The 15,987-nt window shown below is 42.8% G+C and overlaps 1 protein-coding gene and 1 pseudogene across 1 annotated transcript; both read left to right on the top strand.

Annotated features, from left to right (window-relative positions):
* Positions 1 to 8,129: 8,129 nt before the first annotated feature.
* LOC112075456 (zona pellucida-like domain-containing protein 1 pseudogene) lies at positions 8,130 to 10,660 on the top strand (annotated as a pseudogene).
* A 3,186-nt stretch (positions 10,661 to 13,846) lies between these two features.
* Positions 13,847 to 15,949, top strand: LOC112075458 (aldehyde dehydrogenase family 3 member A2). Its single transcript, XM_024142458.2, has 4 exons — positions 13,847 to 14,143; positions 14,614 to 14,816; positions 15,159 to 15,287; positions 15,848 to 15,949. Exons 2-4 carry the CDS (start codon positions 14,655 to 14,657, stop codon positions 15,914 to 15,916), a joined length of 360 nt encoding a protein of 119 aa, XP_023998226.1. The 5' UTR covers positions 13,847 to 14,143; positions 14,614 to 14,654; the 3' UTR covers positions 15,917 to 15,949.
* The last annotated feature ends 38 nt before the right edge of the window (positions 15,950 to 15,987 follow it).

The following is a 15,987-nucleotide window of genomic DNA, read 5'->3' as shown; positions in this document are numbered from 1 at the left end:
ACGCTAGCTTGCTAGGCAGTATCAGACCAGCAGAGCTCTTCACTTCACGCTCCAGACCGGACACTGGGGCCTGTACCTAACTAGCTAGCTAGCTAATCGTGAATGCCAAAAGACGCAGCTAGCTAGACTCGGGAGCTCATGGGCACACAGGCTACAGTAGCCAACTGGTCAGACATGATTACACCATGGGCAACAGTGACTCACGACTTGTCACGGACTTGCAAAATAGGGGACAGGTGTGAAAGAGTAAATGAGGTCGTTAGGAGAATGAGAAACAGCTGGGAGCAGGAACGGAACGATAGAGAGAGAGAGCGGGAGAGGGAGAGAGGGAGGAGGAGAGAGAGAGAGAGAAAGAGGGAAAGAACCTAATAAGACCAGCAGAGGGAAGCACAGGGACAAGACATGATGATCAATGACAAAACATGACAGTTTTCTTAAGCATACACACATTCCTCTCTCTCCCAGTCTAACCTAGTTGGACTTATGTTTAATACTTTTAATTACTCCTTATCCATGCTACATAACCTCTAATCCCTAATGGTTAAGTTTACGGGTAGAATTATTTAATCATTTATATTTAAACCTTATAAACTCTTTTATCAGTAGTGGACTACCATAATGTATTTGGTGATTGTGAAGAGACCTTTGGTGGCATGTCTTGTGGGGTCTGTATGCGTGTCCGAGCTGTGTGTTAGTAGTTTATACAGACACCTCGGTCCATTCAACATGACAACACTTACAAAAACAAGCTGTGATGGAAGTCAATCTCTCCTCCACTTTGAGCCAGGAGATATTTACATGCATATTATTAATGCTAGCTCTCCGTGTATATTTAAGGGCCAGCCGTGACCACACGACTGAACAGTAGTCCAGGTGTGACAAAACTAGGGCCTGTAGGACCTGCCTTGTTGATAGTGTTGTTAAAAAGGCAGAGTAGAGCTTTATTATGGACAGACTTCTCCCCATCTTAGCTACTGTTGTATCAACATGTTTTGAACATGACAGTTTACAATCGAGGGTTAATCCAATTAGTTTAGTTACCTCAACTTGCTCAATTTCCACATTATTTATTGCAAGATTTAGTTGAGGTTTGAGGTTTGTTAAGTGAATGATTTGTCCCAAATACAATGCTTTTTTTTTTTTTTTTTAATGTAGGACTAATTTATTCCTTGCCACCCATTCTGAAATTAACTGCAGCTCTTCGTGAAGTGTTACAGTGATTTCACTCGCTGTAGTAGCTGACGTGTTTAGTGTTGAGTCATCCGCATACAGTCATGTTAAAGCCTTATTCTTTTTTTTATTTTTATCCCTCAATCTACAGTCGTGGCCAAAGGTTTTGAGAATGACACAAATATTAATTTTCACAAAGTCTGCTGCCTCAGTGCCTTGAGATATTTTTGTCAGATGTTACTATGGAATACTGAAGTATAATTACAAGCATTTCATAAGTGTCAAAGGCTTTTATTGACAATTACATGAAGTTGATGCAAAGAGTCAATATTTGCAGTGTTGACCCTTCTTTTTCAAGACCTCTGAAATCCGTCCTGGCATGCTGTCAATTAACTTCTGGGCCACATCCTGACTGATGGCTGCCCATTCTTGCATAATCAATGCTTGGAGTTTGTCAGAATTTGTGGGTTTTTGTTTGTCRACCCGCCTCTTGAGGATTGACCACAAGTTCTCAATGGGATTAAGGTCTGGGGAGTTTCCTGGCCATGGACCCAAAATATCAATGTTTTGTTCCCCGAGCCACTTAGTTATCACTTTTGCCTTATGGCAAGGTGCTCCACCATGCTGGAAAAGGCATTGTTCGTCACCAAACTGTTCCTGGATGGTTGGGAGAAGTTGCTCTCAGAGGATGTGTTGGTACCATTCTTTATTCATGGCTGTGTTCTTAGGCAAAATTGTGAGTAAGTCCACTCCCTTGGCTGAGAAGCAACCCCACACATGAATGGTCTCAGGATGCTTTACTGTTGGCATGACACAGGACTGATGCTAGCGCTCACCTTGTCTTCTCCGGACAAGCTTTTTTCCGGATGCTCCAAACAATTGGAAAGGGGATTCATCAGAGAAAATGACTTTACCCCAGTCCTCAGCAGTCCAATCCCTGTACCTTTTGCAGAATATCAGTCTGTCCCTGATGTTTTCCTGGAGAGAAGTGGCTTCTTTGCTGCCCTTCTTGACACCAGGCCATCCTCAAAAGTCTTCGCCCTCACTGTGCATGCAGATGCCACTCACACCTGCCCTGCTGCCATTCCTGAAACAAGCTCTGTACTGGTGGTGCCCCGATCCCGGCATCTGAATCAACTTTAGGAGACGGTCCTGGCGCTTGCTGGACTTTCTTGGGCCCCTGAAGCCTTTTCACAACAATTGAACTGCTCTCCTTGAAGTTCTTGATGATCTGATAAATGGTTGATTTAGGTGCAATCTTACTGGCAGCAATATCCTGCCTGTGAAGCCCTTTTTGCGCAAAGCAATGATGACGGCACGTGTTTCCTTGCAGGTAACCATGGTTGACAGAGGAAAGAACAATGATTCCAAGCACCACTCTCCTTTTGAAGCTTCCAGTCTGTTTATTCGAACTCAATCAGCATGAACAGAGTGATCTCCAGCCTTGTCCTTGTCAACACTCACACCTGTGTTAACGAGAAGAATCACTGCATGATGTCAGCTGGTCCTTTTGTGGCAGGGCTGAAATGCAGTGGAAATGTTTTTTGGGGGTTCAGTTCATTTGCATGGCAAAGAGGGACTTTGCAATTAATTGCAGTTCATCTGATCACTCTTCATAACATTCTGGAGTATATGCAAATTGCCATCATACAAACTGAGGCAGCAGACTTTGTAAAAATTTATATTTGTGTCATTCTCAAAACTTTTGGCCACGACTGTACATAGACTCAAAGCCAGTGGCATGTCATTAGTAAAGATTGAAAAAAGTAAGGGGCCTAGACAGCTGCCCTGGGGAATTCCTGATTCCACCTGGATTATGTTGGCGAGGCTTCCATTAAAGAACACCTTCTGTGTTGTGTTTGACAGGTAAGTCTTTATTCACAATATAGCAGGGTGTGGAAAGCCTTAACACATACACTACCGTTCAAAAGTTTGGGGTCACTAAGAAATGCCCTTGTTTTTGAAAGAAAAGCACATTTTTGTCCATTAAAATGACATCATATTGATCAGAAATACAGTTTAGACATTGTTAATGTTGGGGCGGCKGGTAGCCTAGTGGCTAGAGCGTTGGACTAGTAACCGGAAGGTTGCAAAATCGAATCCCCGAGCTGACAAGGTAAAAATCTGTTGTTCTGCCCCTGAACAAGGCAGTTAACCCACTGTTCCTAGGCCGTCATTGAAAATAAGAATTTGTTCTTAACTGACTTGCCTAGTTAAATAAAGGTAAAAATAAAATAAAAAATGTTGTGAATGACAATTGTAGCTGGAAACAGCTGATTTTTAATGGAATATTTACATAGGCGTACAGAGACCCATTATCAGCAACCATCACTCCTGTGTTCCAATGGCACGTTGTGTTAGATAATCCAAGTTTATCTAAAGATCATTAGAAAATCCTTTTGCAATTATGTTAACACAGCTGAAAACTGTTGTTCTGATTAAAGAAGCAATAAAACTGTCCCTTCACAGAACAGCGCAAACTGGCTGAATAGAAAGAGGAATGGGAGGCCCCGGTGCTCAACTGAGCAAGAGGACAAGTACATTAGAGTGTCTAGTTTGAGAAACAGAAGCCTCACAAGTCATCAACTGGCAACTTCGTTAATTAAATAGTACCCGCAAAAAAACAGTCTCAACGTCAACAGTGAAGAGGCGACTCTGGGATGCTGGCCTTCTAGGCAGAGTTGCAAAGAAAAAGCCATATCTCAGACTGGCCAATAAAAATAAAAGATTAAGATGGGCAAAAGAACACAGACACTGGACAGAGGAACTCTGCTTGGCTCCAAGTAGCTAGGGACTTTAATGCAGGGAAACTTAAATCCGTTTTACCAGATTTCTATCAGCATGTTAAATGTGCAACCAGAGGGAAGAAAACTCTGGACCACCTTTAGTCCACAGAGACACATTCAAAGCTCTCCCTCACCCTCCATTTGGCAAATCTGACCATAATTCTATCCTCCTGATTCCTGCTTACAAGCAAAAACTAAAGCAGGAAGCACCAGTGACTAGATCAATAAGAAAGTGGTCAGATGAAGCAGATGCTAAGCTACTAGACTGTTTTGCTACCACTGACTGGAATATGATCCGGGATTCCTCCGATGGCATTGAGGAGTACACCACATCAGTCATTGGCTTCATCAATAAGTACATTAATGACGTCTTTCCCACAGTGACTGTACGTACATACCCCAACCAGAAGCCTTAGATTACAGGCAATATCCGCAATAAGCTAAAGGCTAGAGCTGCCGCTTTCAAGGAGCGGGACTCTAATTTCTTATAAGAAATCCCGCTATGCCCTCCGACAAACCATCAAACAGGCAAAGCATCAATACAGGACTGAGATCGAATCGTGTTACACCAGCTCTGACGCTCGTCGGATGTGGCAGGGCTTGCAAACCATTACAGACTACAAAGGGAAGCACAGCCGAGAGAGCTGCCCAGTGACACGGGCCTACCAGACTACTTCTAAACTACTTCTAATGCTCGCTTCGAGGTAAATAACACTGAAACATGCATGAGAGCACCAGCTGTTCCGGAAGACTGTGTGATTCACGCTCTCCAAAGCCAATGTGAGATAAAGACATTTATACAGGTCAACAAGGCCACAGGGCAGATTACCAGGACGTGTACTGCGAGCATGCGCTGACCAACTGGCAAGTGTGTTCACCTGACATGTTCAACCTCTCCCTGTCCGAGTCTGCAACACCAACATGTTTCAAGCAGACCACCATAGTGCCTGTGCCCATGAAGGTAATGTTAATGTGGTAGTGCTAAGGTAATCCAGGGATACAGGTGTTTTCTCCATCTCCTTAGCTATTCATCCTCTAATTCCACTGATTTCAAAACTCGGTCCTCCAGAAAATGGAGAGCAACACCGATGCAGTTCTATTAAGCAATATTTTTTTAATAAGCTGCGTTAGACAGGATTACCTACACATCCTGGGCAGCTCAAATAGACAGAAGCGTGCTATATGGCAGACCAATCTGAACCAATCAAATTTTATTTGTCACATGCACCAAATACAACAGCATTTCACCTTACAGTGAAATGCTTACTTATAAGCCCTTAACCAACAGTGCAGTTTTAAGAAAAGACCTAAAAAAAAGTAAGAGATAAGAATTACAAATAATTAAAGAGCAGCAGTAAATAACAATAGCGGGGCTATATACAGGGGGTACCGGTACAGTGTCAATGTGCTGGGGCACCGGTGTCGAGGTAATTGAGGTAACATGTACATGTAGGTAGAGTTATTAAAGTGACTATGCATAGATACTAACYGAGYGTYGCYGSYGMGMAGYGGGGGGGGGGGGGGCAATGCAAATAGTCTGGGTAGCCATTTGAGTAGATGTTCAGGAGTCTTATGGCTTMGGGGTAGAAGCTGTTTAGAAGCCTCTTGGACATCGACTTGGCGCTCCGGTATTTTTAGGGCCTTCCTCTGACACCGCCTGGTATAGAGGTCCTGGATGGCAGGAGGCTTGGCCCCGGTGATGTACTGGGCCGTACGCACTACCTTCTTTGTGGTCTTGTGGTCGGAGGCTGAGCAGTTTCCATACCAGGCAGTGATGCAACCAGTCAGGATGCTCTCGATGGTGCAGCTGTAAAACCTTTTGAGGATCTGAGGACTGATGCCAAATATTTTCAGGCTGCTGAGGGGGAATTTGTTCTTAACTGACTTGGTTGAATAAAAAAAATACAGTGTATATACAGAAGTGTGTGGACACCCCTTCAAATTAGTGAATTCGGCTATTTCAGTCACACCCATTGCTGACAGGTGTATAGAATCGAGCACACAGCCATGGAATCTCCATAGACAAACATTGTCTAACTCTACAGATAGCACTACACCCGCAATAACAACTGCTAAAAAAAATTGTATGTGACCAATACAATCTGATTTGAAAAGTCATAGTCAATCGATCAATAATATAATAATATTTTTAGCAAACATTTTTATCATTAATTTTAAATCTGTAGAAACTATGAGAATAGAACGGTTCAGAACTTTTGTGAAAAATCACAGCACAGTTGAAAAATATGAGGCAAAAATAGATGGTGTTAAGAGATAGATGGGAGGGGTTGAGAGGAGCTGAAGGGAATAAAAACTACAAGATAACTAATGAGCTGCCTCTGTGAAGTGGAAACGTCTACTGTAGAAACAACAACGGCTCAGCCTCGAAGTGGTAGGCCACACAAGCTCACAGAACGAGACTGCCGAGTGCTGAAGCGTGAAGCAAATAAATATCGTCTGTCCTAGGTTGCAACACTCAGTTTTAAACTGCCTCTGGAAGCAACGTCACCACAAAAACTGTTCGTCAGGACCTTCATGAAATGGTTTTTCAAGGCCGAGCAGCCGCACACAAGCCTAAGATCACCATGCACAATCCCAAGCTCCGGCCGGAGTGTTGTGAAGCTCACCGCCATTGGACTTTGGAGCAGTGGAAACGCATTCTCTGGAGTGATGAATCACGCTTCACCATCTGGCAGTCCTACGGACTAATCTGGGTTTGGCGGATGCCAGACGAAAGCTGCCTGTTCGAATGCATAGTGCCAACTGTAAACTTTGGTGGAGCAGGAATAATGGTCTGGGAAAGTTTATGGTTCGGGCTAGGCCCCTTAGTTCCACTGAAGGGAAATCTTAATGCTACAGAATACAATTACATTCTAGACGATTCTGTGTTTCCAACTTTGTGACAACAGTCTTGGGAAGGCCCTGTCCTGTTTTAGCATGACAATGCCCCTGTGCACAAACAAAAGTATATACAGAAATGGTTTGTAGAAATCGATGTGGAAGAACTTGACTGGACTCCGCAGAGACCTGACCTCAACCAAAATAAAACACCTTTGGGATGAATTGGAAGACGATTTTTACATGCTTCAGAACTCGGCGGTCAAATTCTGTGAGCTTGCGTGATCTACCACTTCGCGGCTGAGCCGTTGTTGCTCCAAGACGGTTCCACTTCACAATAACAGCACTTACAGTTGACCGGGGCAGCTCTAGCAGGGCAGACATTTGACAAACTGACTTGTTGGAAAGGTGGCATGCTATCAAGATGCCACGTTTGACCTGGGTAGTTTGTGTGTATGCATTGATATGTAGGCTACGTGTGCCTTTTTAAAAATGTAGTTCTGTCCTTTAGCTGTTCTTGTCTATTGATGTTCTGTATTATGTCATTCTGTTTTATGTTTCATGTTTTGTGTGGAACCCCAGGAAGAGTAGCTGCTGCTTTTGCAACAGCTAATGGGGATCCTAATAAAATACCAAATACCAAAAGTCACTGAGCTCTTCAATACGGGCCATTCTAATGCCAATGTTTGTCTATAGAGATTGCATGGCTGTGTGCTCGATTTTATACACCTGTCAGCAACGGGTGTGGCTGAAATAGCCAAACCACTAATTTGAATGGGTGTCCACATACTTTTTGAATGGGTGTCCACATACTATTTTAGCTAATTTTGTATCATATTTTTATTCATTTAGCTTTTATTTTTTTGTACTATTTTATTCACTTAATTACTTTTCGATTGTTGTTCCATTGTCGAGGTGAACCTGCAAGTCAGAATTTCATGGCACTGTTCTCCACCTAAATCATGTGTATGTGATTTATAAACAGACTAGAACTTCAACTTCTGGGTCATTGTCTGCTCTCTTATGACCACACTGGGTCATGAGAAAGGTCAGGAGGGTATTGTTGGGAAAGGTCAGGAGGGTATTGTTGGGAGTCAAAATGAGGCCAACAGCGGTTTCGTTTACATTCAACACTCCATGAAACATCATATCGGCCCAAGGGAACCTAAAGAACATTGACAAAAGAAACAGGCCATTTTCTCTGCTTGACACCCTCATCACAATGTAATCGTTTGAATACGCCGAGCAACATTGACCTTGTTTCTGTCCTATCCCAAGAAGGAGCCCTGGCTATAAGAGCAACTGTAATGCAGCAGGACAGTCAAGATATGAACACAGCAAGGACTGCAAAAATGAAACTTCTCAGCTTTTTACTTTTTGCCGTGATGATCGCAAAGAATAGTCAACTACAATTAATTGACTGTGGAACAAACTTAAGACGGCCACAATACACTGACATCTCGGTAACTTGTGGAACCAAATCTATTGGTCTGGCTATCCTCATCTGCCCAGCCATATACACTGGCTACAACGAGTCCCTGCTCATCCTCAACCACGTCATGAATGACCCAGCCTGCAAGGGAACCTTAGATCAAAGTGTGATTCCACCTGTCGTGAGGTTTGAATTCCCCCTCAACACAACCAATTCCTGTGGCAGCCTCTTCGGGACAACCAGCGCTGCAGGCACAGGAATATTCTCTGACTTCTCCGACCTCCAGACAGTCAACATCAGCGGGTTGGTCCGATCATATGATCCCACCACAGGGCCAGTCACTTACAACACAGAGCTGAAGTATTATTACTCCTGCTCCTATCCTCTAGAGTACCTGATCAACAACACCCAGATCGATACGTCTGCATCTTCCATTGCAGTTAAGGACAACAATGGTACTTTCATCAGCACTTTGAGTCTTAATCTTTTCAGTGATGACGACTACATTTCGCCCTTAATCATTCCGAAACAGGGTCTTGAGCTGAGGACCGAAATCTACACTCGAGTCCAAGCCACCAACCTGACCTCTCATTACCATGTGTTCCTGGACCAATGCTACGCCTCTGTTTCTCCACAACCCGACAGTGACAACTCCACTATCTTCAACCTGTTTGTCCCTTGTAACGTTGACCCGATGACCGTCATCAAAGAGAACGGAGAGAGTCAACGTGCCTGTTTCTCCTTCCCGGCCTTCCGCTTCACGGAGCAACCYAATGWGATGATGTCRACCTACTTCCTCCACTGCATCACCCGTCTCTGTGAGGAGAGCACCTGCAGTACTCTGAAACAATGTAACAACCGGAGGAGAAGGAGTGCTGTTCCCGAAATTGTAGATGGAGTGACAGGGTACACAACCATTAGCTCCACTCCGATCACCATCAGAGCAGAAAGAGTCGTGGCAATAAAAGAACAGGAGACGGCCAGCGACAACTCAGACACTTCTACAGGACTTGGGGTGGCAGTGGGCTTTCTGGCATTCCTCTGCATCGTTGTCATTATAATGGCAGCAGTCTTCTACCGGACACTCAACCATTAAAGGGGTTGACTGCTCCACCCGAATGAGTTGAAATATGGGTCAGCAGTACAGACGGCATTGTCCCTTTTAAATACAGGTCAGGTTGGTGGCATTGACTTGAGTATAAATGGGGTCCTCAGCTCGAGATCGTGTGTGTCCACCTGCTGGTCTCACTACTCTGGAGGAGGACTGATCTCAACGTATCGTGCCTTTTTTACACATTTGTTTACATTTGGGAGATGTTGTTTTTCTAGTTATTTGTCAGCTATAGCTGATTAATGTTGTGTATACTAAAGAATTAGAACAATGCACCTTTTAGAGTGTTTATGTAAAGACACTATTACAGGCTTAGCTAGTGCTTTGTGCAGGTGCTCATTTAATGTCATGACTAATGTACGTATGTCGCGTTCACGTCCTGTCGGAGTGATCGGAGGGACGACTTTTCTACTTGGGAGGAACTACTTGGAGCGTTCACGTCCTGTCGGAGTGATCGGAGGGACAACTTTTCTACTTGGGAGGAACTACTTGGAGCGTTCACGTGCTCGGAGCTCAGAAGGAACGCAAGAACCGTTCTCCCCATTGACAGCCGAAATCACGGTCATGTTTGTGGTGCGTGAAGTCAGTGTTCAGCATGTGGGAAAGAGATCCCGGCCAAGTTTCCTAGTCGTAACGACAAGTTGGAGGGGTGTTCACGTGCATTTATCCCAGTAGGAAGGCCGTATTTACGATTAAATGTGTGAACGCGGGCATGAAGACAGCTCTGCCCCAAAGGAAGAATTAATGTGGTTGGTTGACTCAATTACGAAGGCGGGGCTTACATTATATTTCAAACCTGCTGCATGCTCTAAAAGGATCACTTGACCAATCTGCTGTTACGGTGAGTGAGCAATTTGTGGGTGATTAATTGTCTGATTCTGTTTTTGTAGATAACTAGCTATATTTATCACTGGAAAGTTGTTCTAATCTCACAAACATAGTGAACATATTCATWAAAAAAWATATATCTTCTTCATTAAACAACCTGCTAGAAAGCTAGCTGGTGCTGGTAAGATGGCTGGATAACTAATTGTAACGTGGCGAGAATTACTAGACTGCCTCCTACAAACGGGAAGGCACGTGCTTCGACTAACCTCAGCGCCCCTCACACATTGGGGCCATGTGTTCCGACTGCCTCACAGCCACCATCCCCACTTCTGACACCAATGTAGCGAACGGAGGGAGCTGGAAGCGAACCTGGGTCTCCAGAGTGAAAGGCAAACCACCTACGCATCCCGCCAATAGGGATAGCAAAGATTGCTACCGTCTGAAGTCAGTAACGTTGACAATGTCTCAACTTTTGTCTGTAGCATCTGGGCTACAAACTAATATGAACCCCCCCCCCCCCCCCCCCGAAGAAAGGGGAGACTCTCACAACATGATGGTGTCCCCGTTTTGCCCTATGACCCCACAAGTGTCTTGAGACTGGTCTAAAGGTAACGCATACAAATTAATGGAAGTATGGAGGTAGTTTTGTGTCCAAAAATTATAATAACACACAGATACATTACCAGTCAAAATATCATTACCAGTCAACAGATACATTACCAGTCAACAGATACATTACCAGTCAAAAGATACATTACCAGTCAAAAGATACAGTACCAGTCAAAATATTTACAGTCAAAGATACATTACCAGTCAAAAGATACATTACCAGTCAACAGATACATTACAGTCAACAGATACATTACCAGTCAACAAGATACAGTACCAGTCAACAGATACATTAGCCATCAAAATAATACATTACCAGTCAACAGATACATTACAGTCAAAAGATACAGTACCAGTCAACAGATACATTACCAGTCAAAATATACATTAGCGCAGTCACCAGATACAGTACCAGTCAAAAGTTTGGACACACCTACTCATTCAAGGGTTTTTCTTAATTTTTACTATTTTCTATTTTTGAATGGGTAGGTGTGCCCAAACTTTTGACTGGTACTSTGTAGATATATATATAGGCTATAGTAGTATATATATATATYTGTGGCTATAGTAGTATGGGCTATAGTAGTAAAGGCCAAATTAAATATTTTATCAAATCATTTATTTGTATTTTATTTTTGATACCTAAATGGGTGCTAAAATTCCAAATCAAATATCTAAATGATCCATGGTATGAACAATTCCATAAGTCAGCAGACTTCCTTGTTGGTTTTAAGTCGAATTCAGGCACAACAGCGACCTCTCACAGAAGTCCTCCACCTGTAAATCTGAGACCATGATTGTGCTTCCGTTGTGGGTGTGGTAGCAAAGCAGCCTTTATTTGCATGCAATTAACATATTAATATGCATAACCATTTCTCCTGACAGGGGAAGAACTGCTCTGGTACGCTGCATGTAACTAGTAACTAACGTCACTAGTTACCACAGCCACAATCATWAACCCCATCTATTTCTACAATTTCTCTTCTTAACCTAGAGTCGATGTCCACACCCCCCGCGTAAATCTAATTAGCATACATTTTGCATTGGCTGCGRCTCAATCCACCACATCCGCCAATGGRGGCCTTTCCGCATCTGCGGTGGAAGGTGGCCGAGCTACAGCGGTGTTTGTCAGACTAGGAGACTTCCTGAAAATCAGTAATCTCACGAAAACGTCTGTAGCTTTTGAACGGTTTGGGATGCGRCACGGGACACGTCGGAAGTCGATACCGCTGATCTGCCAACTTCTGTTTGTATTGTCCGAACAGTTTGTGCTACACATTAATATGATCTCTCTATGGAAAGGTGAAATATGGGTGAAAATGTTTCATCAAATATTTTTATTAAAATCAGAATTAGACCTAAAGGGGTCCTAAAATTCTAAATCAAATAACTAAATGATCCTTGGTGTGACCTTCTTAAAACATTTGCCATMTATGGAGATAMMGATTTGGACTTGTGGTTRTACTTAATTCTCCGTACTAGCCAATGATTAAAACGGCAWTTCTGATCCAACCATAAATTCATAAATTGTGAGGATGGAAGTTCAATATGTAGTTAGATGTAGTACGCTAATCTTTTAACTAGTTGGCTCATCGTTGCCCATGAAAGGAAGCTAGGCTAGCGAGCAAGCGTTTTAGCCAGGTAGCCAAGAACAACAAAACTAAAAGCGTGTACTGTATGACAGAGTCATAGACCGTTTCGTCAACATGAACGAGAGGATGACGACATTGGCGTTTCTCTACATGTAGGGTGAGTCATGTTTTTTCTACTTACACACACACACACACACACACACACACACACACACACACACAGAAATCAGAATCATGGACAGCCACATCATATCTAGCTTAAATTGATTGGACTAAATTGTTTTTGGTATCTTTTAGTTGTCACTGTACTGGACAAAGCAGAGGTGATTTGATGATGTTGAAATGTTTTAATTGAAATGGTGCTGGAATAGTGGAAGCGGCTCCTGTTTTCTTTGCCTCTTGCGGGTAACTCTGTGGTTCTAAATCAATAGTTGTTTTGTAGTCCGAAAATGTCGGAAAAATGAACTTGCCAGACAATGCTGTAGGTCATGTAAATCAAATCAAATCAAATTGTATTGGTCACATACACATCGTTAGCAGATTATATTGCGAGTGTAGCAAAATGCTTTTGCTTCTACTTCCGACAGTGCAGCAATATCTAACAAGTYTTATCTAACAATTCCACAACAGATACCTAATACACACAAATCTAAGTAAAAGAATGGAATTAAGAATATATAAATATATAGATGAGCAATGACAGAGCGGCATAGAATAAGATACAGTAGAATAGTATAGAATACAGTATATACATATGAGATGAGTAATGCATAGACTAAGATACAGTAGATAGTATAGAATACAGTATATACATATGAGATGAGTAATGCATAGACTAAGATACAGTAGATAGTATAGAATACAGTATATACATATGAGATGAGTAATGCATAGACTAAGATACAGTAGATAGTATAGAATACAGTGTATACATATGAGATGAGTAATGCAAGATATGTAAACATTCTTAAAGTGGCATTATTAAAGTGACTAGTGTTCCATTTATTAAAGTGGCCAATGATTTCAAGTCTATATGTAGGCCGGTAACATCATAAAATTGTTTGTTTCATGGAATATGCTTTGTGGACTTCACCAGACAGATGTTGCTCTCTGGTTTTGTGATGAAACAAAGGTGTGGTTGAATTTATTCTGCCACTGTGTCTATTAGGCCTATATATCACGTTGGCAAGGTATATGAACTAACAGGTTATAGAGCAAACAACGCAATTATCACAACACCTAGGTTGTACAGCTTATTTGTTTCTGCCTTGTCTTCCCCAATGATGTTACCTACGCACCGCTAATGTAGAAACGCATTGGGTTTATTTTGGACAGATTTTGGCGAGAGTGAAACCTCTCGCTTCGTCTCTTATTCTCTGACTGGGCCTCCTCCCCTCACCATATTTGGGAATGGAAATTCCAACCGGATGCTAAAGATTTATACATCCGGTGAAACATCTGTCTCTTTGTTCTATCATCTGTGGCACCATCAAATAGGCGGCGCCTACTTCCCAAATGGGCAGAGTCAAACGATCTACACTTGTCATTTGACAAACCTTGCATCTTGAGTTGGATTGACATATTGCTTAACCAACCGCCGTGGTGTTTACTGTGGTGGCCCTTCCCCCTCCTATGACGTGCTATTACTGTTATAATTTTTTTCGGGATAACAGGACGAAAGCTACTGTACTGAGGTGAACTGCTACAGTGTTGCACTATTGGGGTCAACTGAAGTGTTCGTTCAAACATATACAACAATTCCCTGCTGARTTACAAGGTAATAATATGAAAATCTGGGTTTGCCATTTAGTTCTGTAATTCAATGTTTTTTGTTTTTAGCTGTTAGCCATTTAGCTAACGTRGGCTAGTAGCTCAGCCCCTTTATTTTAATGGGAAAACTCGTAATGCTAGGCGTTGTTTTAGAATCAAGTGCCTACAGCATATCCTGGTAAAGATCCTGCAATACTAATAGTGTGTATTACTACCGCATAGACATATACTTTTGCATTATTGTTGATTCCTCCTATTAGGCTACTGGCTTTAATGAATACACTTTGACATTCCTACCCTATAGTTATGTACGAGTAGAAATGTAAGAGAGGCATTCTTATCTCTGTTTTGATAACACACACACACACACACACACACACACACACACACACACACACACACACACACACACACACTGTACCTCGGTAGCACACAACATGTAACGTTAGCTACTAACCCAATAATGCATTCCCTTAGTGTCCCTGTTCTACCACTCCTTGCCCCAGTACGGTAGTAGTATGTCTCGGGAACAGCTGGTGGTAGAGAGGGCGAGGAGGGCCTTCCAGACCGGTATGTCTAAACCCCTGAAGTTCAGAGTTCACCAGCTTAAGAACCTGCACCGTTTCATCACAGAGAGACGCAAGGACATTGCAGAAGCTGTCAAGAAGGACCTTAACAAGGTGAGTGTTGAATTTGCGTCCCAAATGACACCCTATTCCCTTTATAGTGCACTACWTTAGAGCCCTCGGCCCCGGTCAAAAGTAGCYCACTATAAAGGGAATAGGGTACCATTTGAGAGTTTAATTTTACAATTTACATAAAGGTATCCTTTAAGGGGGTTGTAAAGTTTTTATAAGTAGTTTTTAGAATTAGTTAATATGTAGTCTGGGCATCTAATTATAACCCACTTATAACTATGTGTTAACCTACTGTAGAGCACTCTGTGACGATGTTTTTATAAAAATGGCTATATAAATATGACTGWCTGACTGGTGTAATGGTGTGTCCTTAACCTGCTGCAGACTGAACACAGCACAGAGTTGTTTGAGACCCTGGGTCTGGAAGGGGAGATCGACGTGGCTGTGGAGAGGCTAGCAGAATGGGCTGCCCCTCGGCCTGTAGAGAAGAGCCTCCTCACCATCTTAGACGAGGTAAGACAAGATAAACATATTAGGGTCCCAAATGGCAGCCTATTCCCTTTGTAGTGCACTACTTGTGACCAGAGCCCTATTCCCTATATTGTGCACTACTTTAGACCAGAGCCCTATTCCCTATATAGTGCACTACTTTAGACCAGAGCCCTATTCCCTTTGTAGTACACTACTTTAGACCAGAGCCCTATTCCCTATATTGTGCACTACTTGTGACCAGGGCCCATCGGATCTTATTGTCTGTTTCCACCTAAATGTATTTTTATGTCCTGTAATCTCATTACAGGACATATAATACAACACAGAATGTAAAAAAAAAAAATGTATTTAACCTTTATTTGACTAGGCAAGTCAGTTAAGAACAAATTCTTATTTACAATGACGGTCTAGGAACAGTGGGTTCCTAGGCTTTCCTTGTTCAGGGGCAGGTCATGGATTCGATCCAGAAACCTTTCGGTTACTGGCCCAGCTGTCTAACCACTAGGCTACCTGCCACCCCTACAGAACATATGAAGGATGGGGGATCATAGATTAAAAACATAGTCTACGTCTTGTCACAGGTATACATCCAGCCAGAGCCTTTGGGAGTGGTCCTCATCATCGGGCCTGGAACTATCCCTGGGCAGTGACCCTCCAGCCCTTGGTCGCGGCTATTGCTGCAGGTACTGTAGTAGAAAACACAATGGAGGTGGTTTCCTGT

This window comes from Salvelinus sp. IW2-2015, unplaced genomic scaffold (genome assembly GCF_002910315.2).
Source record: "Salvelinus sp. IW2-2015 unplaced genomic scaffold, ASM291031v2 Un_scaffold3174, whole genome shotgun sequence".
NCBI lineage: Eukaryota > Metazoa > Chordata > Actinopteri > Salmoniformes > Salmonidae > Salvelinus > Salvelinus sp. IW2-2015.
This window is presented reverse-complemented; position numbering and strand designations above follow the sequence as displayed.

What these genes read in the sequence shown, in the direction of transcription:
- LOC112075458 (XM_024142458.2), top strand. Translation starts at nt 14,655, where the DNA reads ATGTCTCGGGAACAGCTGGTGGTAGAGAGGGCGAGGAGGGCCTTCCAG. An exon ending in TCAAGAAGGACCTTAACAAG is followed by an intron (nt 14,817 to 15,158) that starts GTGAGTGTTGAA and finishes AACCTGCTGCAG; the next exon opens with ACTGAACACAGCACAGAGTT. An exon ending in TCCTCACCATCTTAGACGAG is followed by an intron (nt 15,288 to 15,847) that starts GTAAGACAAGAT and finishes GTCTTGTCACAG; the next exon opens with GTATACATCCAGCCAGAGCC.